General features: G+C 41.8%; 1 protein-coding gene across 3 annotated transcripts in view; it reads right to left on the bottom strand.

Annotated features, from left to right (window-relative positions):
- Positions 1-716: 716 nt before the first annotated feature.
- NTF3 (neurotrophin 3) overlaps positions 717-22,962 on the bottom strand; it is a 60,323-nt gene continuing 38,077 nt past the window's right edge. For 2 of the 3 annotated variants that reach the window (XM_075120939.1, XM_048823892.2), the window contains one exon: positions 717-5,813. In XM_075120939.1, coding sequence (XP_074977040.1) covers positions 5,019-5,792 — 774 coding nt within the window. In that variant the 5' untranslated portion in view covers positions 5,793-5,813 and the 3' untranslated portion in view covers positions 717-5,018. Of the gene's footprint in view, positions 5,814-11,745; positions 11,846-22,962 lie in introns of those variants that run through there. The other variant, XM_075120942.1, reaches the window with a different exon arrangement.

Genomic DNA, 22,962 nt, shown 5'->3' with positions numbered 1-22,962 from the left:
GACGATATCCAGAGAACCTCTGTGGCAAAAAAGGAAAATTTATTGAAATAATTTAACAGGCGATGTCATTGCAGAACTAGGTAACAACCTGGTTAAAACAACTCCTCGTGCCTACAGCAGTAGCAAATCGCAGACCCTCCTAAGAAAGGTTTTGTTAGCAGTGGTGCTGGTTGACTTTTTTTTACATCACATCTGTGCTTGCTTCATCATTCTGCCATCTGCTGTAACAAAATACAGGCAAAGCATTTTGGAAAACAACCCCTCCATACTTAAAACCGGCTCTGACCCAGCACACTTCTCTTCACTTCTCACAAGCTGCAGGGCCTGTTCTCCCCCGCCACATGCATGATGAATTACATACGCGTCCTGAGTGTGGGGAACACAGAATCCCATTGATTTTTGCCACAATGTTTCTATTAAACTAAATGGATAGTTATACATTTCAGTTTGTTGTAAAAATGTATTTGCTGAAAGGTCAAAAAAGCAAGGTCATTATCATTAAATGCTTAATTCTGGAACTCCAAATCAAACTTGTTTCCTGTTATGTATTGTCTGCAGATACGCAACGTATATTTGACAGGTTTCAGAGTAACAGCCGTGTTAGTCTGTATTCGCATGAAGAAAAGGAGTACTTGTGGCACCTTAGAGACTAACCAATTTATTTGAGCATGAGCTTTCGTGAGCTACAGCTCAGCTGTAGCTCACGAAAGCTCATGCTCAAATAAATTGGTTAGTCTCTAAGGTGCCACAAGTACTCCTTTTCTTTTAACGTATATTTGAGTGACAAACTCAGATTGCTAATGCATTGAAATAACAGGATATTGAGAGTGGTTTTGAGCACACACACTGTACAGCCCAGTCGATGTTTCTTCCTGGTGTAGCAGCGCAAATCTCTAGGTAGCCGTAAACTGGCTACACAGACTTCATTCCTGAACACATGTTCAAAGGTGATAAAATAAATGCAGATGGTTTCCCAAAACCTCAGTGGAGCATTTTTTACAATTACCAAATGGTCTGTAAAAGAACAAGAAAAAAATGGAGAAAACACAGTTTGACACAGATAGGCAAACCCAGTGTATGAGCCAATCGTTTTTGCAACAAAATTATGTATTTATAACATAAAATATTGGGGAAACAATATTGACAGTTAGCTGCCTAATGGGAGCGAGTTTAAAAAGGCCCAAATTTACCAAGTACTGCTGGGCTACTTATTTCATTTAAGCAATTGATACAAAGAAGTTGGCTAGAGAACTCCAGACCTCCTTGAGCCACCACTGAAGTCAATAGCAAACGGAACTCTCCCTGACTACAGTGACTGTGCAGGATCAGACCCTACGCATTTAGCACAGGCTTTGTATGCTTACCTGCTGTGAAATATACACAGGAAATCTTACACACAGGATTTATAAAAACATATAACCGACACATACAATTAAACTACAGCATTGTTGAGATGTGTAGCTTTTCTTCACTCAGGGCCCGATCCAGTTTCCTTTGAAATCAATGGCAATTGTTGCATTGACTTTAGTAGGAGTTGGATCAGAGCCTAAGGGTAACACTTCTTTTCATTGTTATACAAAGGTGGGAATGAGGCAGTCAATCTAATAACATTATGCACCATGTTTGTTTGTCATGTAATACATTTCAGATGATCAGCACTATACCGCACATTTTCTTTGCAACTTTCTTTTTCCACTTGCAAAACACTCCATACACTGATAAAGCTAGAGTCCTGTGCCAGTTCTAATTACATGATTTACATGAGAAAATAGAAAATGATTTTCTCAAGGGTTAAGTCTCCTTATTTTCAAAAAGCTGAAGTGAAGGTTTTGGGCCAGATTCTGATGTTAATTACATTGGTGTAAATCTGACTTCAGTAGAATTACCGTGTCTCTGTTGATTTCAGTGGAATTACTGTGGATTTACACTCGTGTTACTGAGAGCAGAAGCTACCCTGTTAATGGCAACAGACTCACTAAAGTAAATGGAAATGACGAGTCTTTTCAAGTAAGTAGCAGTGTCTAACAAGCTCAGTTAATTTCACTACTTAATTTAGCGCATAGATATAGACATACACTGGATGCTGAAGTGCCAAGATCCCTGAATGTAAGGCTGCCTGCTTGTCTCTGAATAGCTTAGCTACCAGAACTGGCTGAAAATTTTCCATCAAAAGTTTTCTTTTTATTAAATGGAAAATCGGGGATTTGATTAAATGCAGATGTTCATTGAAAGCATCTGCTTTCCTTAACATTTCCCCCCTTTTTCAGTGGGAAACAGAATTTTTTTGGCAGAAAACTGAAAAACAATTGCTTTGGGTTTTTTCAATGAAAAGTCAAAATTTTGCACTGAAAATTTCAGTAAAAATGACTGTTTATTTTTTTTCATTGGAATTCTCCAAAGAGAGGGGGGGATTACAACCACCTCTATGAGATATGGAGGGCTTGTCTAGATGAACAGTTAGCACACAGCAAGCTGGGGTATATACCTACCTTGCAGTAGCTTGCCGCACACTAACCATTGATATGGACCCTGCTACTGTGCACTAAAAGTTCTATAGTGCCCTTTGATCACCCTCACTTTGAAATGGGAGTAGATCAAAGTGCACAGAAGAACTTTTAGTTGACCAGCAGCGGGGTCTACACAGATGTTTGTGCTCGCAGGCTAGTGCACTGTTCATTTATACCCCAACTTGCCGTGCGCTAACTGGTCTCATAGACAAGCCATGACTTTCTCACCATATAAACCAGATCCTACACTTTAATGATCATCGTGGTACAGAACCTCTATTATTGCTTGAGGCGAGAAAGGTGAATTTAGGGTTTAATCCTGCAAAGTGCTGGATGCCTCCTGTGAGGTACTGAGCAACCCGACTAGGGACCTGAGAGTTTTTTGCACCTTGTAAGATCAGGGGTCTAGTGGGAGCCACACCTAATGCTGTCAGGTTCTGTATACAATCATCCTCACAGTCCTGCTGGTGTATTCCAATCCTGGCTTACAGCTATCTCAATCCTTGGCCTCATGAGCAATCTGGACCAGTTCTGCAGTGTTTTTATGATGTGTTACACTGTCCATAGGGGATTAGAGAGACCACCCAATTCATTTCCTCTTGTGACTTATTGAGGATTTGAACCTGGTTCTCCAGTGGTGAAAAGATATAGGTACAAAGCCATCAGGCCACCTACTGTTTTGGTGCTGTGGCTCTTTTTTTTTTTTAATTTATGAAAGTTGAATGCAAAGGAGAGAGTGCTCGTTTAACAATTTTTGAATGTGGTACATTGCAATTGTGATGTCTATTAAATTGGGGGCAGTTTCTGACTCTCTGGTTGTGTTATTCTTAAGATCCAACCTGATATAGATAATATAGGGAGCTTAATCTTGCGCAGACCATTGATGTCCGTGACTAAACTTCCATATGCTTTAATGAAAGTAAAGTCTGGTCCATTATATGGTATAATGTGGTTTACACTGTCTTCCATGGAGCTGCTCCATTTTACAATGGCTAAAGTTTTTGCTCAATGCATATTTATGTTGCTTCTACATAATAATGCAAAGAATAGAACAAGTTTTGTGCACAGAATTTAGAAATGTCTGTGTGAGGTATACAGCGGTCCATTTATTTTTTTTTGTAAGTGTTAACTCGTCTGTATGACACTGCAGGTTCATTTTAACTATTGCCTACTTGAGAACCTGATTCTTAATCGCATGCCACACAGAAAACAGTAATTCTTCAACGATCCTCCATAAAATACCAGGTTTGCTGAGCATTTCTACAGCTGTTTTTCTCCATGAAAAATCGGCAATTGATGCTGACCAGCACTGCAGCTTTGAATGAAAGTGCAGCTTTGACATCCACTCCAAGATTGTATTCTTCTTTCCTAGAACTCTAAACCCAAGCTTCTTTTAAAGTTAAGACACCAACGGTTTTGTTTCTAATTTAAAAACCCCAGGCAGATAGAAACAATGTAACGACGCAGCAGAGTTAACAGATTATTGGAGAGGAGGAACCTGATCACAATAAATAGTATACTCTAAAGAAATCATCTTTTATATATTATATTAATGATCCACTTAGATTGCTTCTTGGCATTGGTAAGGTTCTGTTACAAATATTTTAGATTTTTTCCTATTACTTCTAAAAGGAATTGGCAGCATTAAAAACCAGTTACAAAACAAATGTGCTTCAAAAACCTAAAGTAAAATTGCTGGGTTATTAGCAGCAGTTCTGGAATGCTAACAGAGGAAAAACAACAGTAATTGTAGTGGCAAAACTGGCATGACGTACAGAAAACGTATTTTACAGCTAGTCAGTGGCTGGAATGTTAATGTTAGCTGTAGGCCATGTTGTTTTCCTTTCAGTGGTGAGAAATTAACACTTTTAATTAAATATGAAAATATATGTGGTTTGCAGTGTTGCTGCTGCTGTGTTGGTCCCAGGATATTAGAGAGACAAGTTGGGTGAGGTAATACGTTTTATTGGAGCAACTTCTGTTGGTGAAAGGGAGAAGCTTTTGACATACACAGAGTTCTTCTTCAGGTCTGGGCCTGAAGAAGAACTCTGTGTAGCTCGAAAGCTTGTCTTTTTTTCCACTAGCAGAAGTTGCTCCAATAAAATCTATTCCCTCGCCTACTTTGTCTTGTGAAAATATATAGCAGGGGATAGAAATGGGTACACAACTCTTGACATTTATCTGATTTTTAACAAGTTTACTAAATGACAGTCACTGGCTTGACAATACTGAATGAAAAATACTGACGTTACACAGATTTTACAGTAAGATTATGGTATGCTGCTGCTAAGCAGAGTCACAAACATATTCTAATAAAACTGCAGCTGCCCACAGCTGAGGCACATGCCATTTTACTCCTATTTATTGAGAGAGAAAGCTTATATACTGTAGGTTTGCTGAAGTTTAATAAATAAGGTCAACTTATAATATATAAAACCATATAAACATTTATATGCTACATGCATATCATATAATTTAAAGTAATAATTTATATAGCAAAGAAATGCAGACTTATGTTCGTCCTATTTTTCTCGACAACGCACACACGCAGGATGTGTCTATTCTTATCCATCGCCAGCCTACGAGTTTATTGTTTTCCGAAGTCAGTGCTCTTACGTACGTTTGGGATGTTTTGCACTGGGAGTTCCAGTGTTTATCATCAATGCCACGGCAGCCATTTTTTACCGGTTTGGCTGCTTTACACCTTGTTTCGTAAAAATATTGTTTGACGGGAGAGTTGCCTGTTTTAATTTCTCCTAGCACTGTTACCTGGTGTCCTCTAATGTCGATAGCCGATGATTTGTCCGTAACCCATAAACTTTCACTGTCACATACAGAATATTCCCCTCGATGGCTCTTATGTTCTGCATACCTTTTCCTCCTGGAGGTTCTGTTCACCACTACAGAATTTCCAATATAATCTTCCATAAGATACAAAGGTGGAGGTTCCAATGGGGTATTGTCACTCAAGAGGACCCGGGGAGAACTGTAGCGTTTCTGTTGCCTTAATAGTTCTGCATCCATTGGGATCACTGGCTGGAAGTCTGATTTCACATTTTCAACTCCATCCACGTCCTGCTGAGACTCTGTTTTCTGCATAGTGTTTTGATAGTTTTCCTTGATATCTACCATCTGCTTGGAGAGTTTGTTTTTCAAAATGTCTGCCTGAATGAGTTTAATAATGAGAGAATTTATCGACTCTTCTGGCAGACTCCTTTGATCCATGTTGGTAGATTGGATGCCACGAAGATAAGCAAGAAATATCACATAAAACAAGATGGACATCACCTTGTTCACCTGTAAGATCTGAAAGGAAACACAGAGTTAACTTAGAGCCAATGAAATAAGAATTACTGGATGCAGTAGGATAGTCCTGATTTTTTTTAACGTGTCTGACAGATGTTAGTCTGTGTAGACGAAGCTAGACCATGTGTTTGTTACAAGCTATTCCAAATATTTAATTACATTTTATGAAATAATATGGGTGACCCTTTATTATTAGTTCCATCTACATTTCATCCACTTTTCAGGCAGGATGATTTTATTTTTTGGTTTTCACAGAGAGAGCTAGGTTAGTATGACCATACGGCATGTCTACACTGCCTCAGAGTTAGGACTGAGAGGGCAGTGCACACCAAAGTGCCTGCCATTCTATAACTCTCCTATGTGGACACGGGCAGTGTGAACTAAAAAGGTTCATAGTTTGCACTAATGTAGTCTTCTTCAAACCCGACTGCATTAAGGTGAAGTAGGAACATCTCAGTTCATATCTGCAGCTTCCAAACAGGAGAGTTACAGTGCAACATTTTGATGTGCACTGCTATTCACATGCCCCGTCGTCTGAACTGCAGGGCAGTGTAGACCAGTGATTCTCAATCTTTTTTCATTTGCAGACCCCTAAACAATTTCAAATATAGGTGTGAACCCCTCTGGAAATTATGAATGGAGGGGTGGACCCTTTAGGAAATCTATTGTCTGTACATATAGTTGAATTCCATTCAGTCCGTTTTCAGTCAGTCTTTTGCAGACCCCTTAGATGGGGTCCGTGGACGACAGGTTGAGAACCACTGGTGTAGACAAGTCTTAAGTTCCTCTCTCTACAAAGACATGTCCCCTCCACCTGGAAAGCATGGCACAAACTGTAGGCTGGGTCATTTTTCCACAATCCTTTTAGCAGACACACCTCGTACTAAGAACTGAGATTATGCAGGCTAGCACTGAGAGGGGGTGTTGGGTTAAATTCATTGGTGGTGTAAACTGAGGAAACTCCATTAGTGTCATTGACTCTGTCGGTACAAGACTTCATGGACTGAGCAAGCTTAAAGTTTCAGCTCTATAAATGAATAACCATTTGAACAAGCCTGTTGAAAAATAATTTTAATACTAATTGGAGACCATTTGAATAAGCCACTGTATAATCGGTTTTCTTAAGGATTGGCCTGACCACTAGATGTATGTGGGGGAGGGGAGATCAGAATTTACTCGGGAGCAATATGGAAACAATACCTCGCTGCTACATAGCATTGTGTATCAGTAAGCCTGAAAGTGCTTAAAAAAGGTCAGTGCCATCAATCCCCTTTTTACATATGGGGAAACTGAGGCACAGAGAGGGGGAAGTGATCTGCCCAATGTCACTCATCAGATCAGTGGCAGAGCTGGAAATAGAATCCAGATCGCCCGAGTCTCAGGAAGTGCTGTATCCGCTAGACCGCCGTGTGCTGGGGAATAAAAACAGTAGCAGTGGTTCAGCCCACAGTGCTGTTCCTCCCTCTGTACAGATGGCTTTTGATGTAGGAGCACATAGCCCAGAGACAGCGAAACAGTCAGGGATGAGAGGTTTCTTATCCTTATTTTTGGAAAGCCATCATTTGCCCTGTACAAGGCGAGTATGAACTACAGATGGATTCACAGGGCATTTGAGCTGTGTGTTCTTTCATAGTTGATTCTACATTCTGCACAAAGTGGGCTAAAATTTGACTTCAATGGGAGGAGTGAGGGGCTCACCCTCTCTGAAAATGGTGGTGTTTGTTAGGAAGCCTACATATAGCTTAAGGAACAAGAGTTTAAAAACGAGGTCCCTAACCATGGGGCTCCTCTACCGATGGTTCAGCAACTGCGTAATTCTATGGGGTTCTTATACCACCCAAGTATCTGAGTGTCCTCCAGCAGCACGTTAAGAGATGTGACTCATATCTGTCATAACGGTTTCAGTTTTTCTCTCATCCCCTTTGCAGGGGGAGAACTGTGTGTGCAGTATTATGCTTTCTGTTAGGGATCTGTTCTGGGTTGACTTTTTGTGTGTCTTTAACTGAACACATGGCTACGTGTTTACAATTTCAAAAGTGTTGAGCATTCTGAAGCTGTCATAAATGCTAGGTACCCATTGCTTTAAATCTTGGCCTAGGTGTGTAACTTTAGGCATCCAACTTTGGACATTTTAGCCTAAGATAACTGCAACTCCAATTGTACTAAAAATTGATATTCTAATAATATTCAGTGCTTATAAAAATAATTCAAAACGATCAACAAGCAATTACCCAGAACACTGCAGTGTCTGCGACTAGCATTTATAAGTATAAGATCAGAGAGCACTTTTTTCAAGAATCATGCATGCACCTCCAAATGCATACCACATATGACAAGATAGGTGAGGTCATATATTTTATTGGGCCAACTTCACAGAGCTCTTCTTCAGGTCTGGGGAATGTAACCAGAGTGCCTAAGCTAAATACAAGTTATATAGTGGCCATGACACAATGTTTGAGCTGATCCATAAGTGAAGCGGTTGTTTTAATTTGAATTACACATACTGCTGTACAAATAAGTGCCATTGGTCAACTTTGAAACAGTTAAACTGGGGAAAACACACAGCAAGAACTTCAAAGGCAGTCTCTGAACAATTATAATGAAACTCATATGTAACTCATTTAGCAATACTGAATTTCCTACTTTGTTCTTTGGAACTGCAGCAAAATCAGAGTTGCCCTCTGTGAATGTGGTGATCTGTCCTTTTATGGACAAGAAATGTGTTTTCTCCATTCTTATCTTTGTTACCGTATGAGTTCACCTAAACCTAAACTCTGTTGCTTGCAGCAAAGTTATGCTCTGTGTGTGTGTAAAATAAAAACCAGTCAAATGCTTATTGCTTTTCAAATAAAAATGACCTTCAGTGTATATGGATCTCAGAGTACAAATGACACACTGTGTAAAAGACCCATGGCATGCAGCACTTGGTCTTGCTAAGTAAATCATTTGAACAACCAACATTTCATAACGCGTTGCTCAGCAGGTTTAACACAGCACTCAGGGGGGCTACCGCTGTGCCCCAGCAGAAAGGTCAGCATAATGGTCACCGAAGCTAATGCTTTGCTCCAGTCAACTGCTCCAAATATACCCATGCCAATATATAGTTGCATGTAATAACTTGGCTATCAGGTTTCAAAAGCGAAGTGGTCGCTAACTAAACCTACATCTTGGAAGTAGAGGTTTCAGAGGAACAGCCGTGTTAGTCTGTATTCGCAAAAAGAAAAGGAGTCTCTAAGGTGCCACAAGTACTCCTTTTCATCTTGGAAGTAGTTGATAATGTGGGAAAAGTGAAGGTGGATGCTCTGCATAAGCTGGACAGCGAAAAGTAAAGGGTCAGGACCTCATGAGTAGCTTTTGCAGAAAATCCTACTCCTGACTTGTAGTTATAAGGCTAGACATCAGATCCAGCGCTCAGAGCATACTTGAGGCAGTATCACAGGCAGGATATTTTTGTGTACATCTACACTTGCAGCTTTGTATAGTATACAGTCACCTGGGAGTAAATGGCCGTGTAGGGCACAGCTTAGATGGGTAGAATAGAAAAGAGTTCCCTACCTGCCTGAACCCCCATGAGATATACCCAGCCTGCTCTCGACATGCCCAAGCAATGCCTCCCACATCTACACCGCTATTTTCAGTGTGTCTTCCTCACTGCCAGAGCCTTTCTCCGCTGCCAGAGCTTTTCCCTGCTGCATGTCACTATCCTGCAATGACAAATGTGGATGCAGCCTGGCTTTCGTTGCGGCGTGTAGCTGCATGCATAGTGCCAATGTAACGCCGACAGACCCCGGTTGTCGGCAGGTGGGATTGAACCTGGGACCTCTGGAGCTTAGTGCAGGAGCCTCTACTGCATGAGCTAAAAGCCAACCGGCTCTTAGCTAAGACTGTAGAGCAGACTCATTTTATCTCTCTTTAAAGTGGTCTCGGTGCCACTAGATGGGACAGAACACCACACCCAGAAGGTGTGTGGGTTACACCTATGTTCCACACACTTCCGTAAGTGTAGCTATAGCCTTAGATCACTCAGAAGCTACAGCTGGTTGATAATGTCTGCTCGCCTCTTTGATATTAGCCCTAGGCAGCATATTGAACTTGTTCCCTGACAGTTGTATGGTTCTCCTATTTGCTTCCATGTGCAATTCAAGATTTTTTGTTTTATTTCCAACTAGAAAGCCCTAAATGGTTTGGGCCAGGGCTACGTGAGATCAGTTTGTCTTCATGAGCTGCCACATTAGCTGAGGTCAGCTGTGACACCTGGGTTAGTTTACTAATGTAAGTTACCCCATTAAGCTATATCAGTTTAAGGGCTAGTCTGGCAGCGCTTTAACGTGGCTTGTGTGGTCGTGGCACATTTTCTTTCCCAGCGCTCTAAAACAACCACCTTCTTGGTCACTTAGGCACTTCTGACAATTTTGTCCTAAGTGAGTTGCCCAGGGTAGCACACTGAATCAACAGCATGGTGGGGAGGAGGGGGAGAGGGAAAATGAAGGTCTCCTGAATCTGCAATCTGTGTTCACGATGAGTCTGTGGGGCCACTCTGATTTGTTGACTGTATCTTGTCAAATGGTCACTCAAGCCTTTTCTAAAGCTTCACTGAATGGTAAAATGTTTCCATGTGGTGACAGTTTTGTGTTAATAAATTGGAATAAACTGATTTCCGAATGGTTAAAAATGGCATGTATAACTTTATTTCTGTCTGTTCATTTCAGACACAGCAGACCATAAGGGCATGCACAGCCATATTTTAAATTAATCTTTAGCAAGAGCATCTTCTAATAGATAGAAACATGACCACCTCAGATATACCTGACCATTGCCAACAGAGAATTTAACACCAATTCTTCAGATGCTTAGCTCATCAAAATGGGAAATGACTGCCTAGAAAGGAGTACTGCAGAAAGGGATCTGGGGGTCATAGTGGATCACAAGCTTAATATGAGTCAACAGTGTAACACTGTTGGGGAAAAAAAAGGAAACCTCATTCTGGGATGTATTAGCAGGAGTGTTGTAAGCAAGACACGAGAAGTAATTCTCCCACTCTACTCCGCACTGATTAGGCCTCAACAGGAGTATTGTGTCCAGTTTTGAGCACCACATTTCAGGAAAGATGTGGACAAGCTGGAGAAAGTCCAGAGAAGAGCAACAAAAATTATTAAAGGTCTAGAAAACATGACCTATGAGGGAAGATTGAAAATATTGGGTTTGTTTAGTCTGGAAAAGAGAAGAGTGAGAGGGGATGTGATAATAGTTTTCAAGCACATAAAAGGTTGTTACAAGGAGGAGGGAGAAGAATTGTTCTTCTTAACCTCTGAGGATAGGACAAGAAGCAATGGGCTTAAATTACAGCAAAGGAGGTTTAGGTTGGACATTAGGAAAAACTTCCTGTCAGGGTAGTTTAGCCCTGGAATAAATTCCCTAGAGAGGTTGTGGAATCTCCATCATTGGAGATTTTTAAGAGCAGGTCAGGAATGGTCTAGATAATACCCGGTCCTGACATGAGTGCAGAGGACTGGACTAGATGACCTCTCGAGGTCCCTTCCAGTCCCATGATTCTATCATCTTTTGGAACGTGGGTTGCTTTTTGCACCTTATGTAAAGGTAGTTCTATTTGGTTTTGGCTCTGTACCTTCAACCATTCACTGACTTCATTAGGAGTTCAGGGTACTCAGCACCTTCCTATAGGCACTCAGCACTCCCCAGTTTCCTTCAGCAGTCCCTGTGAGATACTTACTATCAACGTCCGGTGCAATATCAACCATGCTAGCTCTATCCCCAGGTTTATAATCAAATTCAGAAATCAGAACACTTCCATCACCTACCAGGTCCTTTCCAGTTGTGACTTATTTTAATTTGTCATTTTCATGGCTTGATACATAAGCCCTGTCTGTCTAGGCCTATAAGATTGCTGTAGCCTGGTTCTCCATTGACTCACTTTGTTGTGTTGATGGTGTTAGGTGTAAGGACTGTGAGTCAGGACTCCGCAGTTCTATTTAGCTGTGTTACTGATTTGTTGGGTGACCTTGGGCAAATCATGATCTCCATTCCTTAGTTTCCGCATCTGCAAAATGAGGATTGGGGTGAGGCTTACGTACCGTTCATAAATTGCTTTGAAATTCTTGGACAAAAGGTGTTATAAACACAAAGTATTATAATTAATATTTTTCTTATGACATGCTGATTACAAAAAAAAGTAGGAAACATTCATTTTTGAAAGGACTCCTTTTGCTTCCTTCCCTCCTGGCCTCCCTTTTCGTTTCATCCCTCAAAGGAAGGATTGATGATGCTAAGCCTGGAGAGTGAAATTTGGTTTGAGAAATACACACCATGGCCATTTGTTGTTAACCTAGAAAGAGGACATGGATGTCGGGAGAGGAATGTTAGTCCCCTGTAATGTAAGTGGGCTACCTGAAGAAGAAGAATAGAGATGTGTCTCTGCTCAGTATGTAGAGGTATCTTTCTCCCCATTCTTTAATGGCATTTATGGCATTGTTACGACGTGTATTTACATGAGTATTCAGAATGGAAATGTTTGTGCAATCTTCTTCTGTCTAGGTACATATATGGCTCTCATCCCATTAATATCTTTCTAATACACACACATTTATAGGTTCAGCCACACAACATTCCCATGAGAAAGCAAAATGCTATTTTCCCCCCTTTTACAAAGGGTGGAACTGAGGCATAAAGAAATTAAACGACTTGCCCAAGGTCACACAGGAAGTCTGGGGCAGAGCTGGAAGCTGAAGCCAGATTTCCCAAATCTTAGTCTACTGCCTTATCCTCAAAGACTACCTTGGAAGCTCTTTGAGAGTTTGGGAGCTAAGTGGTCAAGTGATTAGCATGCTAAATGTGTAGACAGTCCGTCATCTACTGAGGAAGCAGAAATGATACCATGTGACTTAAGTTACCAGTCAAGTAGTTAATTAAGCCCAGCAAATACTTAAAGCAGTTGTTGTGGCAAATAGTTTGCAAGTGCCCAGAAGCTGAAATATTTCCAGGTATCTCATTCACTACATAATTCTGAGCACCATCCACACCTGTAAAAATCTAAGGGCCAGATCCTGAGGTGGTGTAAATAAGAATATCTCTATTGCCTGCATGGAACCTATGCTAAGTTTACACCAACAGAGAACCTAGCCTGCACATCCTCACCCCCCAAGGTCATTTTCAAATGGAAAAATGGTCAAATGCTTCAAATTGTTCACTGCAGATAGTTCAAGCAGCTCTAGTATTAGGCCTAATTTGATGTAACCTTTTCATTAATGAGCTTTAATGGCAGAAGGGTCAAAGAGAAAATTAATTACATTTGCAGCTGAATGGGGAGGGGATGCAAACACCAGTGAGCAGAGAGAAATACAATCTCTGCTGGGGACATGAAGAGGTTAGAAAAATTGGCAGAAAATAACAAAATGAGTCAAACTAGAAATTGCAAGCTAGTACACCAGGGGAATAATAATCCTAAACAAAGCTATTCAGTGGGAAAGAGAAACTTCGAAAGCAGCAATGCCTAACCAGACCTAGAAGGGATATAAAGCCTTGGTGAGGCACAATATTTAATAAATCTAAATACTGGACAGAAACATAGATGTGAACTTAAAATGGGAAATAATGGCAAAGAAATCCAATGTTTATTTGAGCTGTTTATGCAGAAGCATCCTACTAGAGAGCAGAGAAGGAAAGGTCTTTCTATAGCAGTGGTTTTCAACCTTTTTTCATTTGCGGCCCCTTAAAAAATTTCAAATGGAGATGTGGATCCCTTTGGAAATCTTAGACAGTCTGTGGACTCCGCAGACCAGAGGTTTAAACACACTGCTCTATAGCATTGGAAGGCATATAGAACATTGCATGCAATTCTAAGGGCAGAAGGATGTTGCCATAGCATAGGAGGAGGATGGAAGACCACCAAAAATGAATTTAGGGCTTGCGGGACAGGCTTTGGAAGAAAGGTCAAAGAAGTAAATCTCTATAATTTGGCGATGTGGTGACAAAGGGCCACGAGGCCATGATAACCCAATGGAAAGCACCAGTGAGAGAGAGGGGTTTGTTTTTTTAAGAGTGATGGAAAAGGGTGTAATCAGGAGAAATGGGATTAAACTAAGGAAAGGGAAGTTAAGGCTGATTATCAAGAATAAGAAGTTTTTGAGTTGTACAAGATGTTCGTAACAAAACCAAAGCCACACAAAAGAGGCATGGTTTCATGTTTCATTAGTCTTGAAACTCCATCTAAGTTTGTTGAACAGTTTTGTAAAGGTTCACAAACTTTCCAAGTAAACCTGAACCTAGTCTGGCTCAACTAATGGTTTTGCATCAAAATCAGGCAATAGTTGCAGTTCCTCTTGGTTTCAACTGAGATTTGCTTTGAAGGCTTAATCTCCCCATAATTAAGGTTGAGACCAGTCTTCCATCTGAAGTTTACTTCTGCCCATGCCCCATTATTTTGCTGAACACAAACCAATCCTCTTGAAATTTCACAGACACAATCTTTATTTCAGAATAGAATTCTTCAGGAAAGTTCAAGGCCCAGGTCTCAAGGAATTGGGAAACGCATTTGGGTGAAATGGTTTGGTTTTATTTGTTTTTAAATGTTGTTCTCCCTTAGATCATTTTTCTAATTATTTTTGATTTGTTAAAATGAGAAATGACATTAGTCAAAGACTAAATTTGTTTTAATTTGTTGTTCAATTTGATACTGGTGACTTTGACAAGTTGTTCGGGCAGTGGGAGAAGGGGAAATGCAGTTAAGGACACATAAACAATCAGGGTCCTGCCCCTCTGCTACCATACTGATGATAATTAGAATCTTAGAGCTGATCAAAAGTTTCTACACCAAAATGTTTCCATTGGAACGTGGAGCTTCATCAGCACTGCAAGTTTCTGTTGGAAGATGTTGCCTATTTGTATGATGCTTTTAGATTTTCCAGTCAGAGAATTCAAAATGAAAATTTTTGTTTCAAGTTGACATTTCAGAATGTAATGACCTTTTTTTGCTTGGATTTGACTTAAAATGTAGATTTTGTTTTGGTTTTTGGAAATGGAAGAGAACTTTTTTTTATGATCTTTAATTTTTGGGTATTGCCCCCCCTCCCTTGAGCTTTTTCACTTTCACCTCTGAAAAACGGGAGTGGTGGGACAGTAAAAATAAATTGTGCGCATGTGAGAGAAATCGTTTTCATACTTTGTTTTGCAATTGGTATATTTGATTTCGTTTCAGAATTATTATATTTTGTATTATCGCAGTGCCAAGTTGCCCCAGTCATGGAGCAGGACCCCATTGTGCTAGGTGCTGTGCAAACAGAATAAAATTATGGTTCCTGCCACCAAAAACTTAGAAACTAAGTATAAGACCAGCGAGAACAGTTGGATACAGACAGACTGGGAGAGCACGAGGAAACCATAACAAATGTTGTTTAGAATTGAAATGAAACAAAAATTTCTGCAGAAAACCCTGAAATTTTCTCAAATTTTGAACTGGGATTTCTCCCACAAAATTTTCTTCAAAGAAAAAAAAAAAGGATTTTCTGACTAGCTCTAATATGATTTCTAAAGAACATAATGGTTTATTTTACATGTGACTCCCAAAATTAGGGGGTGCTCTTATTAGAATGTTTTACTCTTCATCTTCTCGGCCTCAAACGTGTCTTTCAGGTACAGCCTGGTGGCAGGGAGCTGTACTGCCGCTGGAGAATTTCTCCTTCCACTCCTATTAGGCCAGTCGTCCTAAAACTGTGGGGCATGCTCCCCTATGGGGGCATGGAGGAATGTTTGGGGGGACATGGTGGGGCCTGGGGCAGTCCCCATGGGGGCAGGGAGGGAGCACCACTCAGCCCCACTCCACCCCAGTTCTGCTCCCAGCAGACTCTGACTCCGACTCCCAGCTCTGCGCCTGGCCCCAGACCACAATCTGGCTGCAGCTTTGCTCCCAGCCCCGCCCCCAGCTTTGGCCCCCGGATACAGCTCTGCTCTCGGCCCTGGCCCCAGCCCTGCTCCCAGCTTTGGCCCCCAGCCGCAGCTCTGCTCCCAGCCCTGGTTCCAGCCCTGCCTGCAGGCTCAGCCCCTGGTTGCAGCTCCCTCCTGGCCCCAGACCTGGCTTCAGCCTTTGCCCCTTTACCCCTGTCCCCCCCACCCCGAGAGCCACGGCCCCACTTCCAGGGTGAAGCATAGTTAGGGGTGGGGGAAGGGCATGACTGTGGAAAAGTTTGGGGACCACGACATTAGGTGGTGTACTGATACCCCCTCTGCTGCACCGGAACTGCTCCATTGACTGATGCACAGTGAGGGGCAAAGCCATTGTCCTATCTCTTCTTCATCCCTCTGGGGTGATGTTCACCCATGGGGGAACATTAAGGCAGCTGTCTTTGTGCTTCACTGAGCACCAGGACTGCAACCGTGATGGGTCATTGCACAAAATACATGGTGGGGGAGCTACATTTAATTTAAATCCAAACTGTACTTGTGTTTGCTTTCCAAGGTCCCATGGCTCCTGGCTTCTTCAGAGCCACACAGAAAGATGCACTTGGCTACTTTGTGAATCAAAAAGAGAGAACTCTCTTCTCTGTTTTCCCTGAAGGTACACATGCCTCCAAACAGAAGAGTCTTGTTTGACACACAGCTCCAATATATATATACAGATACAAAAACAACTAAGGCCAGAGCTCTCACTTCAGGACTTGGGGCCTGATCCAAACACCATAATAGTCACTGGTCAGACTCCTATTGAATTCAGTGAGTTTTGGAAAAGGCTCTTTCACAGTAAGGACAAAGGAGACTGTGATTACAATGAATCAGAGTTAGATGCCGATTCTGCTGCGCATAAAGTGCATAAAGTTGAATCAAGGCCATAAAGAGAAACATAAATAACGCCAGTGAGCATACTGCTGTAAATATTTAGTCCTTTCTGCCAAAAAAAAAAAAAAATTACACAAATGTAGTAGCTTTTCTGAAATCAAGAAATCTTGATGGGCTTAAATAACTACTTCTACAGGACTTATCAAAAATGAATCCAAGCCTTATGAACTTATTGCTGTATGGCCCCATCTGATAAAGTAAGTACAAGTGCTTTTCTAGGTGTGAGACTGGAGATTGCCTGTTCCTACCAATAACAGAAAAGCCTGGGCTCCACTAGAAAAAGTTTGCTGGTTTCGTTATACCATCAAATGTTCCTAGTGGGGAGACAGCTTATACCAGCACAAGCCCTAGTGTAGACACAGTTACGCTACTGGCATAGCTCGTACCAGTTCCCCAAATGAAATAAGCTATACCAGCAAAAGGACCTTTTAGCCAGTATAACTGTCTCCACTAGGACTTTTGCTGGTATAGAAACGTCATAAAAAAAAAAATCACACCCTTAGCCCACATTACTAGCTGTGTGTGTAGTGTTGCCATGAGTTTTAAGGCTGTTCAAATTACTTTGGCTACTCTCCATGTTTTGTTGTCTTTAAAAACAGAACTTTACCTTTGAATTCGGTAGTATATGTACCTTTGCATAAAATTTCCAGTATAAAATTCTGTTAAGTTCCAAGGGACTACTCCTGTGCTTTCAGTTAAGCACATGCTTAAGTGCTCTGCTGGATTGGGTTCACAATGCTCAGCATCATGGAGAAACAAACTCGTGCACGTAAACTCGGAGCATGATCTTTGCATCCTTATTATACCTATGCAATTGTTGCACTTTTGCCAGTTATAACATGAGACTAAACCAAAAACCACCTTGCTTTTGCAAATCTCACACTAACATCAAAATCATCATACTTTTACTTATATCTTAATACAGATGCCATCTTGATGCCAATTCACATTTCCTTCTTCCTCATCACTAAAAGTATTTGAAGGAATAATTTCAGAATGTGGGCTATCTGATATGTCTGGCAGCATGCAGCATATACTAATAGCTAGATATTAGAAGAAAATAGGCTTTGAACACTATCGGCAGTGGGTCTAGGTGGTAGGCAAATTAGATACATTGCAGCTGGTTTAAATGAGGAATTTATCTCTCCTCTTAAGCAATCGGGTAACTGGCAACGCTTTTTAGCTACTGTGTAACAAAGCAATGCTACTTATGAAGCTCACTATAATTATACAGCTGAGTGTGTGGATGTGAAGGAGGAACCAGGGAACTGGAACTAGAAGAAAGGACTTCAGAGTAATTCATTGCTCAGCTCTCTTCAGCCCTTCATATACATGCTTTATAAATTTCATGGAGGAATCCCACTGACAGCTGATCACCACAAGAGTTATTGCATAGATTCATAGATACGAAGGTCAGAAGGGACCATTATGATCATCTAGTCTGACCTCCTGCACAACGCAGGCCACAGAATCTCACCCAATAACTCCTGCGAAAAACCTCTCACCTATGTCTGAGCTATTGAAGTCTTCAAATCCTGGTTTAAAGACTTCAAGGAGCAGAGAATCCTCCAGCAAGTGAGCTGTGCCCCATGCTACAAAGGAAGGCGAAAAACCCCCAGGGCCTCTTCCAATCTGCCCTGGAGGAAAATTCCTTCCCGACCCCAAATATGGCGATCAGCTGAACCCTGAGCATGTGGGCAAAATTCACCAGCCAGATACCCAGGAAAGAATTCTCTGTAGTAACTCAGATCCCACCCCATCTAACATCCCATCACAGGCCATTGGGCCTATTTACCATGAATAGTTAAAGATCAATTAATTGCCAAAATCATGTTATCCCATCATACCATCTCCTCCATAAGCTTATCAAGTTTAATCTTAAAGCCAGATAGGTCTTCTGCCCCCACTGCTTCCCTTGGAAGGCTGTTACAGAACTTCACTCCTCTGATGGTTAGAAACCTTTGTCTAATTTCAAGTCTAACTTCCCAATGACCAGTTTCTATCCATTTGTTCTTGTGTCCACATTGGTACTGAGCTTGTTTCCTTAAATAATTCCTCTCTTATATGGGCAGTGGCAGAGGGGTGTTCATTTTCTTACAAATCATCAGGTGTTCACCACTGCTGGAGGCAGGATTGGACACACAAAATCTGGGAAGGACTCTGGAGTCAGATTGGAGATCACTGTAGGATTAGGTCCATAGGCTGATGCATTATGGAAAACATTACATTCCAATATTTGACAGAGCTCTTTCATGCTATAATAACTCATGTGTAAAATGTGCTGTTTTGTTTATTTGACCACTTCTGCACAGAACTCAATGAGCTGTATTCCCCAATTATATTCTGGAATGTTATCCAGATGGATATCATGGTTGGATTTTTCCATCGGGTTATGGCCCCTCTGCACTACTTCAGGAGCACAAAAGGGGCCATGATCCAGCTGCAAATACCCAGCAACAAATTCTAATGGTGTATGTAAACTCCCTGTTGGTGCATCTGTGCCATAGCTGGGGCCTGTGCCTCTACCTTCTCCTCCGCAGCTTAGGGGCATGTCAGGTGAAGAAAGAAGCATGATGGAACTCTGTTAGGTATACCCAGGAGCAGTGCTAAATTGTATCAGCCCTGGGAGAGGCCCCAGAACCATTGTAGGCACTTACGTGGCCCCCATCACCATACTATTTGAGCACTTCCCAATTTTCAATGTATTTATCCTCACAACACCCCTGTGAGATAGGTGAGTGATGGTATTCCTGGGGAATCTGAGGCACAGAGACTAAGACCTTGTCTCGACTATGCATGAAAGTCGATCTAAGCTAAGCAATTTGAGTTACATTAATAGCTTAGATCCACTTACCGCAGAGTCCACACTACGCGATGTCGACGGGAGACGCTCTCCTGTCGACTCCCCCTACTTTTCTCCATCCTGTGGAGTGTAGAAGTTGATGGGAGAGCGATCATGGTTGATTTAGTGGGTCTTCATTAGACCCGCTAAATCGACCACTGATGCATCAGTCACCGCAACATCAACCCTCCAGTATGTGTAGACAAGCCCTATGTAACTTGGCCAAACTTGAAGTCTGTGGCAGAGCAGGGAAGGGAACCCAGGTCACCCTAGTTCTAAGGGATGGCCGTAACCACTAGACCATCCTTCCTCTTCCTGGTTCCTAGCTATTGCCCTCCCCCTCCAATCTCATGCTGTACCAAGCAAACTCTAAAGTTAACAGGTCAAATCAGAAATGCTTCTACCTCTGTCTAAATTATTACTTGCATTATTTATTTGGGTCCCTAAAAGATGAAGTGTTGGGGGGAAGAGATGAAAAGGTGTCGAGAAAATATATTGCAAGGCATCTAGGGGTAAATCATATTTGATGATCTCAGATGTCTTCTGAAATTGAGAATGACTTGGCAACAGGCTGTAATAGTAGAGGATCAATGTAATTCAGGTGTAATGCACTTCATTTGCTTTCCCCTTTTAGCAAGAAAAAAAATCAGATGTTTTATTATTTTTTCAGGTGGGGTGAGCCAAATCTTAGATTTTAATGTGCTCAGTAGAAATCCCTGATTAAAATAATCAAAGTGCTGTTGTCCTGCAGGAAGTGGGAATGAAGCATGCTCATTTTGGACTACAGCATAACCCTACAATGTGGCCTGAGTAAGGGCCACACACAGCTGCATCACCCCAGGAGAAGCCCAGAAAATAAATTGATTCAGATTCACTGTTCCTCCCCTGCTCCCCTTCTGCTCTGGTGAAAGAGTAAGTCACTTCATCTCTTTCCATGGAGAAGCTTACTCTCCCCTGCTCCCAGCCAGCTGCTCTTGTCAGTGAGTAAGGGAAGTGGGATGAAGCTAGGGCTCCTCGCATTCCCCCTCTCTCTACCACTGCTCCCCACCCACTTGCTCTCAGGGCACATAGACATACCTGAGCTAGCTTTCATTGAGTTAGAGCGAAGTTAGCTCGAGTGACAATAGCAGTGAAGCCACAGCAGCTGCTTGAGTGTCCTGAGTGGGTGGGGCTAGACCTAGGGTGGCCAGAGAGCAAGCGTGAAAAACTGGGACGGGGGAGGGGTAATAGGCACCTATATAAGAGAAATAAGCCCCAAATATCTGGACTGCCCCTCTAAAATCCAGGACATCTGATCCCTCTAGCTAGACCATGCAGTGAACTGTGTTCCAGCAGCTTTACGGCTCTTGGTATCTAAACTAGCTTGGGTTACATCTATGTATGCTGCAGTCACAACTCCTGCATTCAGTGGAGACACATCCATAGTGAGGATATTGGGTGAGCAGCCCTGATCTCTCCGCTGCAGCCAAAATCAGGATGTGAGCAGGCTGAGCTAGGGAGTAACAGGAGGGGGTGGAGAGGTTTATTCTCTCTTCTTCCAGTGAATAAGGGCTATGACAGTCTAGCTCTCTGAAGATGTTTGTTGTGGAGTTTCACCCAGCAAATATAATCCATGTAGATGGAGAATAAAGGGCCCTGTTAAAATACCACAACACTACCAGTGCTAGAAAGCTGGAACAGTATTCACTGAAACCTCTGAAAGTAGGTAATCTGTTTCCTAACCTAAGCGTAACCTGCTTCTAGAAAATATGGAGGAGACCCCAGTGTAAAAACAGAGCAAAGCAATCACATCCTTAGGAACTTCTGGGAGGCGTACAGATGGGCAAACTCTTTAGAGAAGGTGAGAGGTCACTTAACATCCTGAGATAATTGGATGCAAGGGGGATAATAAGTTTTCAGACTTATTTGACAACGGGAAGCTTAAGCAGTTTACTGAGCTGCAAGCAAGAGTGTAGGGCTTCCGTTGAGGGGAAGGCAGCTTTTTGCAGTGGCTATCACTGAGGGGAAGAATATACACATTTGGAAAAGAGCTCACATGCCCTCTTGGAAAACTGTTAAAAAGCTAAGGTTTAAAAGCACACCACACCTCAAGAATTTAATGTGTCCTCCTATACCATATGATTGAGCTCCCTCTCCCCCGCCCCCATAGTTACAGTACAAATGGGGACAGGGTTTGTGGTTTGAATGTAGATTGGACTAAGAATTAGGTAAGTGAAGAGAAGAGAAGAACATGACAACCCAACATGGATGCAATTAAAAAATATTCTCTAAATGCCACCGGACTGTGGTGCATAGGCAGAGGTTTGGTTTACGTGGAACACATTTGTGCTGGAGATACTTAGACAAGATAAGGAATTTTAGAGACACATATTGGGACTACTGAAAAAAGAAGAAGAAAATGGGACATTTTCTCCCATTTGCAAGGGGCACCAACAGCTCTGGGTGGCCCATTCGTAGTTGGGATTGAACCTGTGACTTTTGGATCTTAATGCATGGGTATCTGCTACCTGACCTAAAACACCCAACTCTTAGCCAAGGCTGTAGCAGGCTCATCAATCTCCAGGTGGCCAAGCCACCACCAAAGGGGGACAGAGTGCCATACCAAGTAGGCATGGGTCACATACAACACTTGAAATCAAAGATCTTGGGTCAAATTCTGTTTTCATTCACACACAAACCAAGTGACTTTAAGAGTTACTTGCTTATAATTGAAATTATAACGTGGCCTATTGTCTGAGCTTGTCAGATTTCCATTAGACTACTGTTAGTGCTGGTGACATGTTCTGAGGGAACCCAAAAGGGAATGGGTCAGGCATTAATGCTTATGATCACCATGACTGAAAATAACCTGAAAGAATTTAAGAAAAAACATGATGTATTCTGCTCTCAATTACATTGATGTAGACTCAGCATAACTCTAATGACTTCAGTGGTGTTACTCCTGATTTACCCTGGTGCAACTGGGAACAGAAATTGACTCGTATAGAACATAACTGGTATCTTGGACCTGAGAAGGTGGAATGAGAGAAATGTTTGCAAGTTACTGGGCAATGTGGTCATAGAGGACACTGTGGTTCCTTCCTGATTTGATGTGTTCTACACATGGGCCTGAACTAAGATCTCCGATCCCAACACTTCTTCCCTTTCCCCCAAACTTTGATACGTTTTGGATCTGAACCTTGGAGCCACCACAAGTGTTAACCCAAATGTTTTTCAGTTACATAGCAGGAGGAAATATCTAACTTAATGAGAAAATGGACTAATTTCCTCTTATTTTTATTAATACACTCCAGTTAAAGAGAGAAGAAAGCAGACTGCTGTAATCTTGGACTCCAATTCAGACAACACATGGATCTATGAAATTTGTTAACAAGCTGTGTTGCTCTTGAATTTGGCGTGTCAACCATAAGCAGATTCATCAGGCACCTGATTAGACCTCTTATGCTACCCCTTGATCCAGTG

Source organism: Caretta caretta, chromosome 1 (genome assembly GCF_965140235.1).
Source record: "Caretta caretta isolate rCarCar2 chromosome 1, rCarCar1.hap1, whole genome shotgun sequence".
Lineage (NCBI taxonomy): Eukaryota > Metazoa > Chordata > Testudines > Cheloniidae > Caretta > Caretta caretta.
Note: the sequence above shows the minus strand (reverse complement) of the source record. Positions and strands in the feature narration are given on the sequence as shown.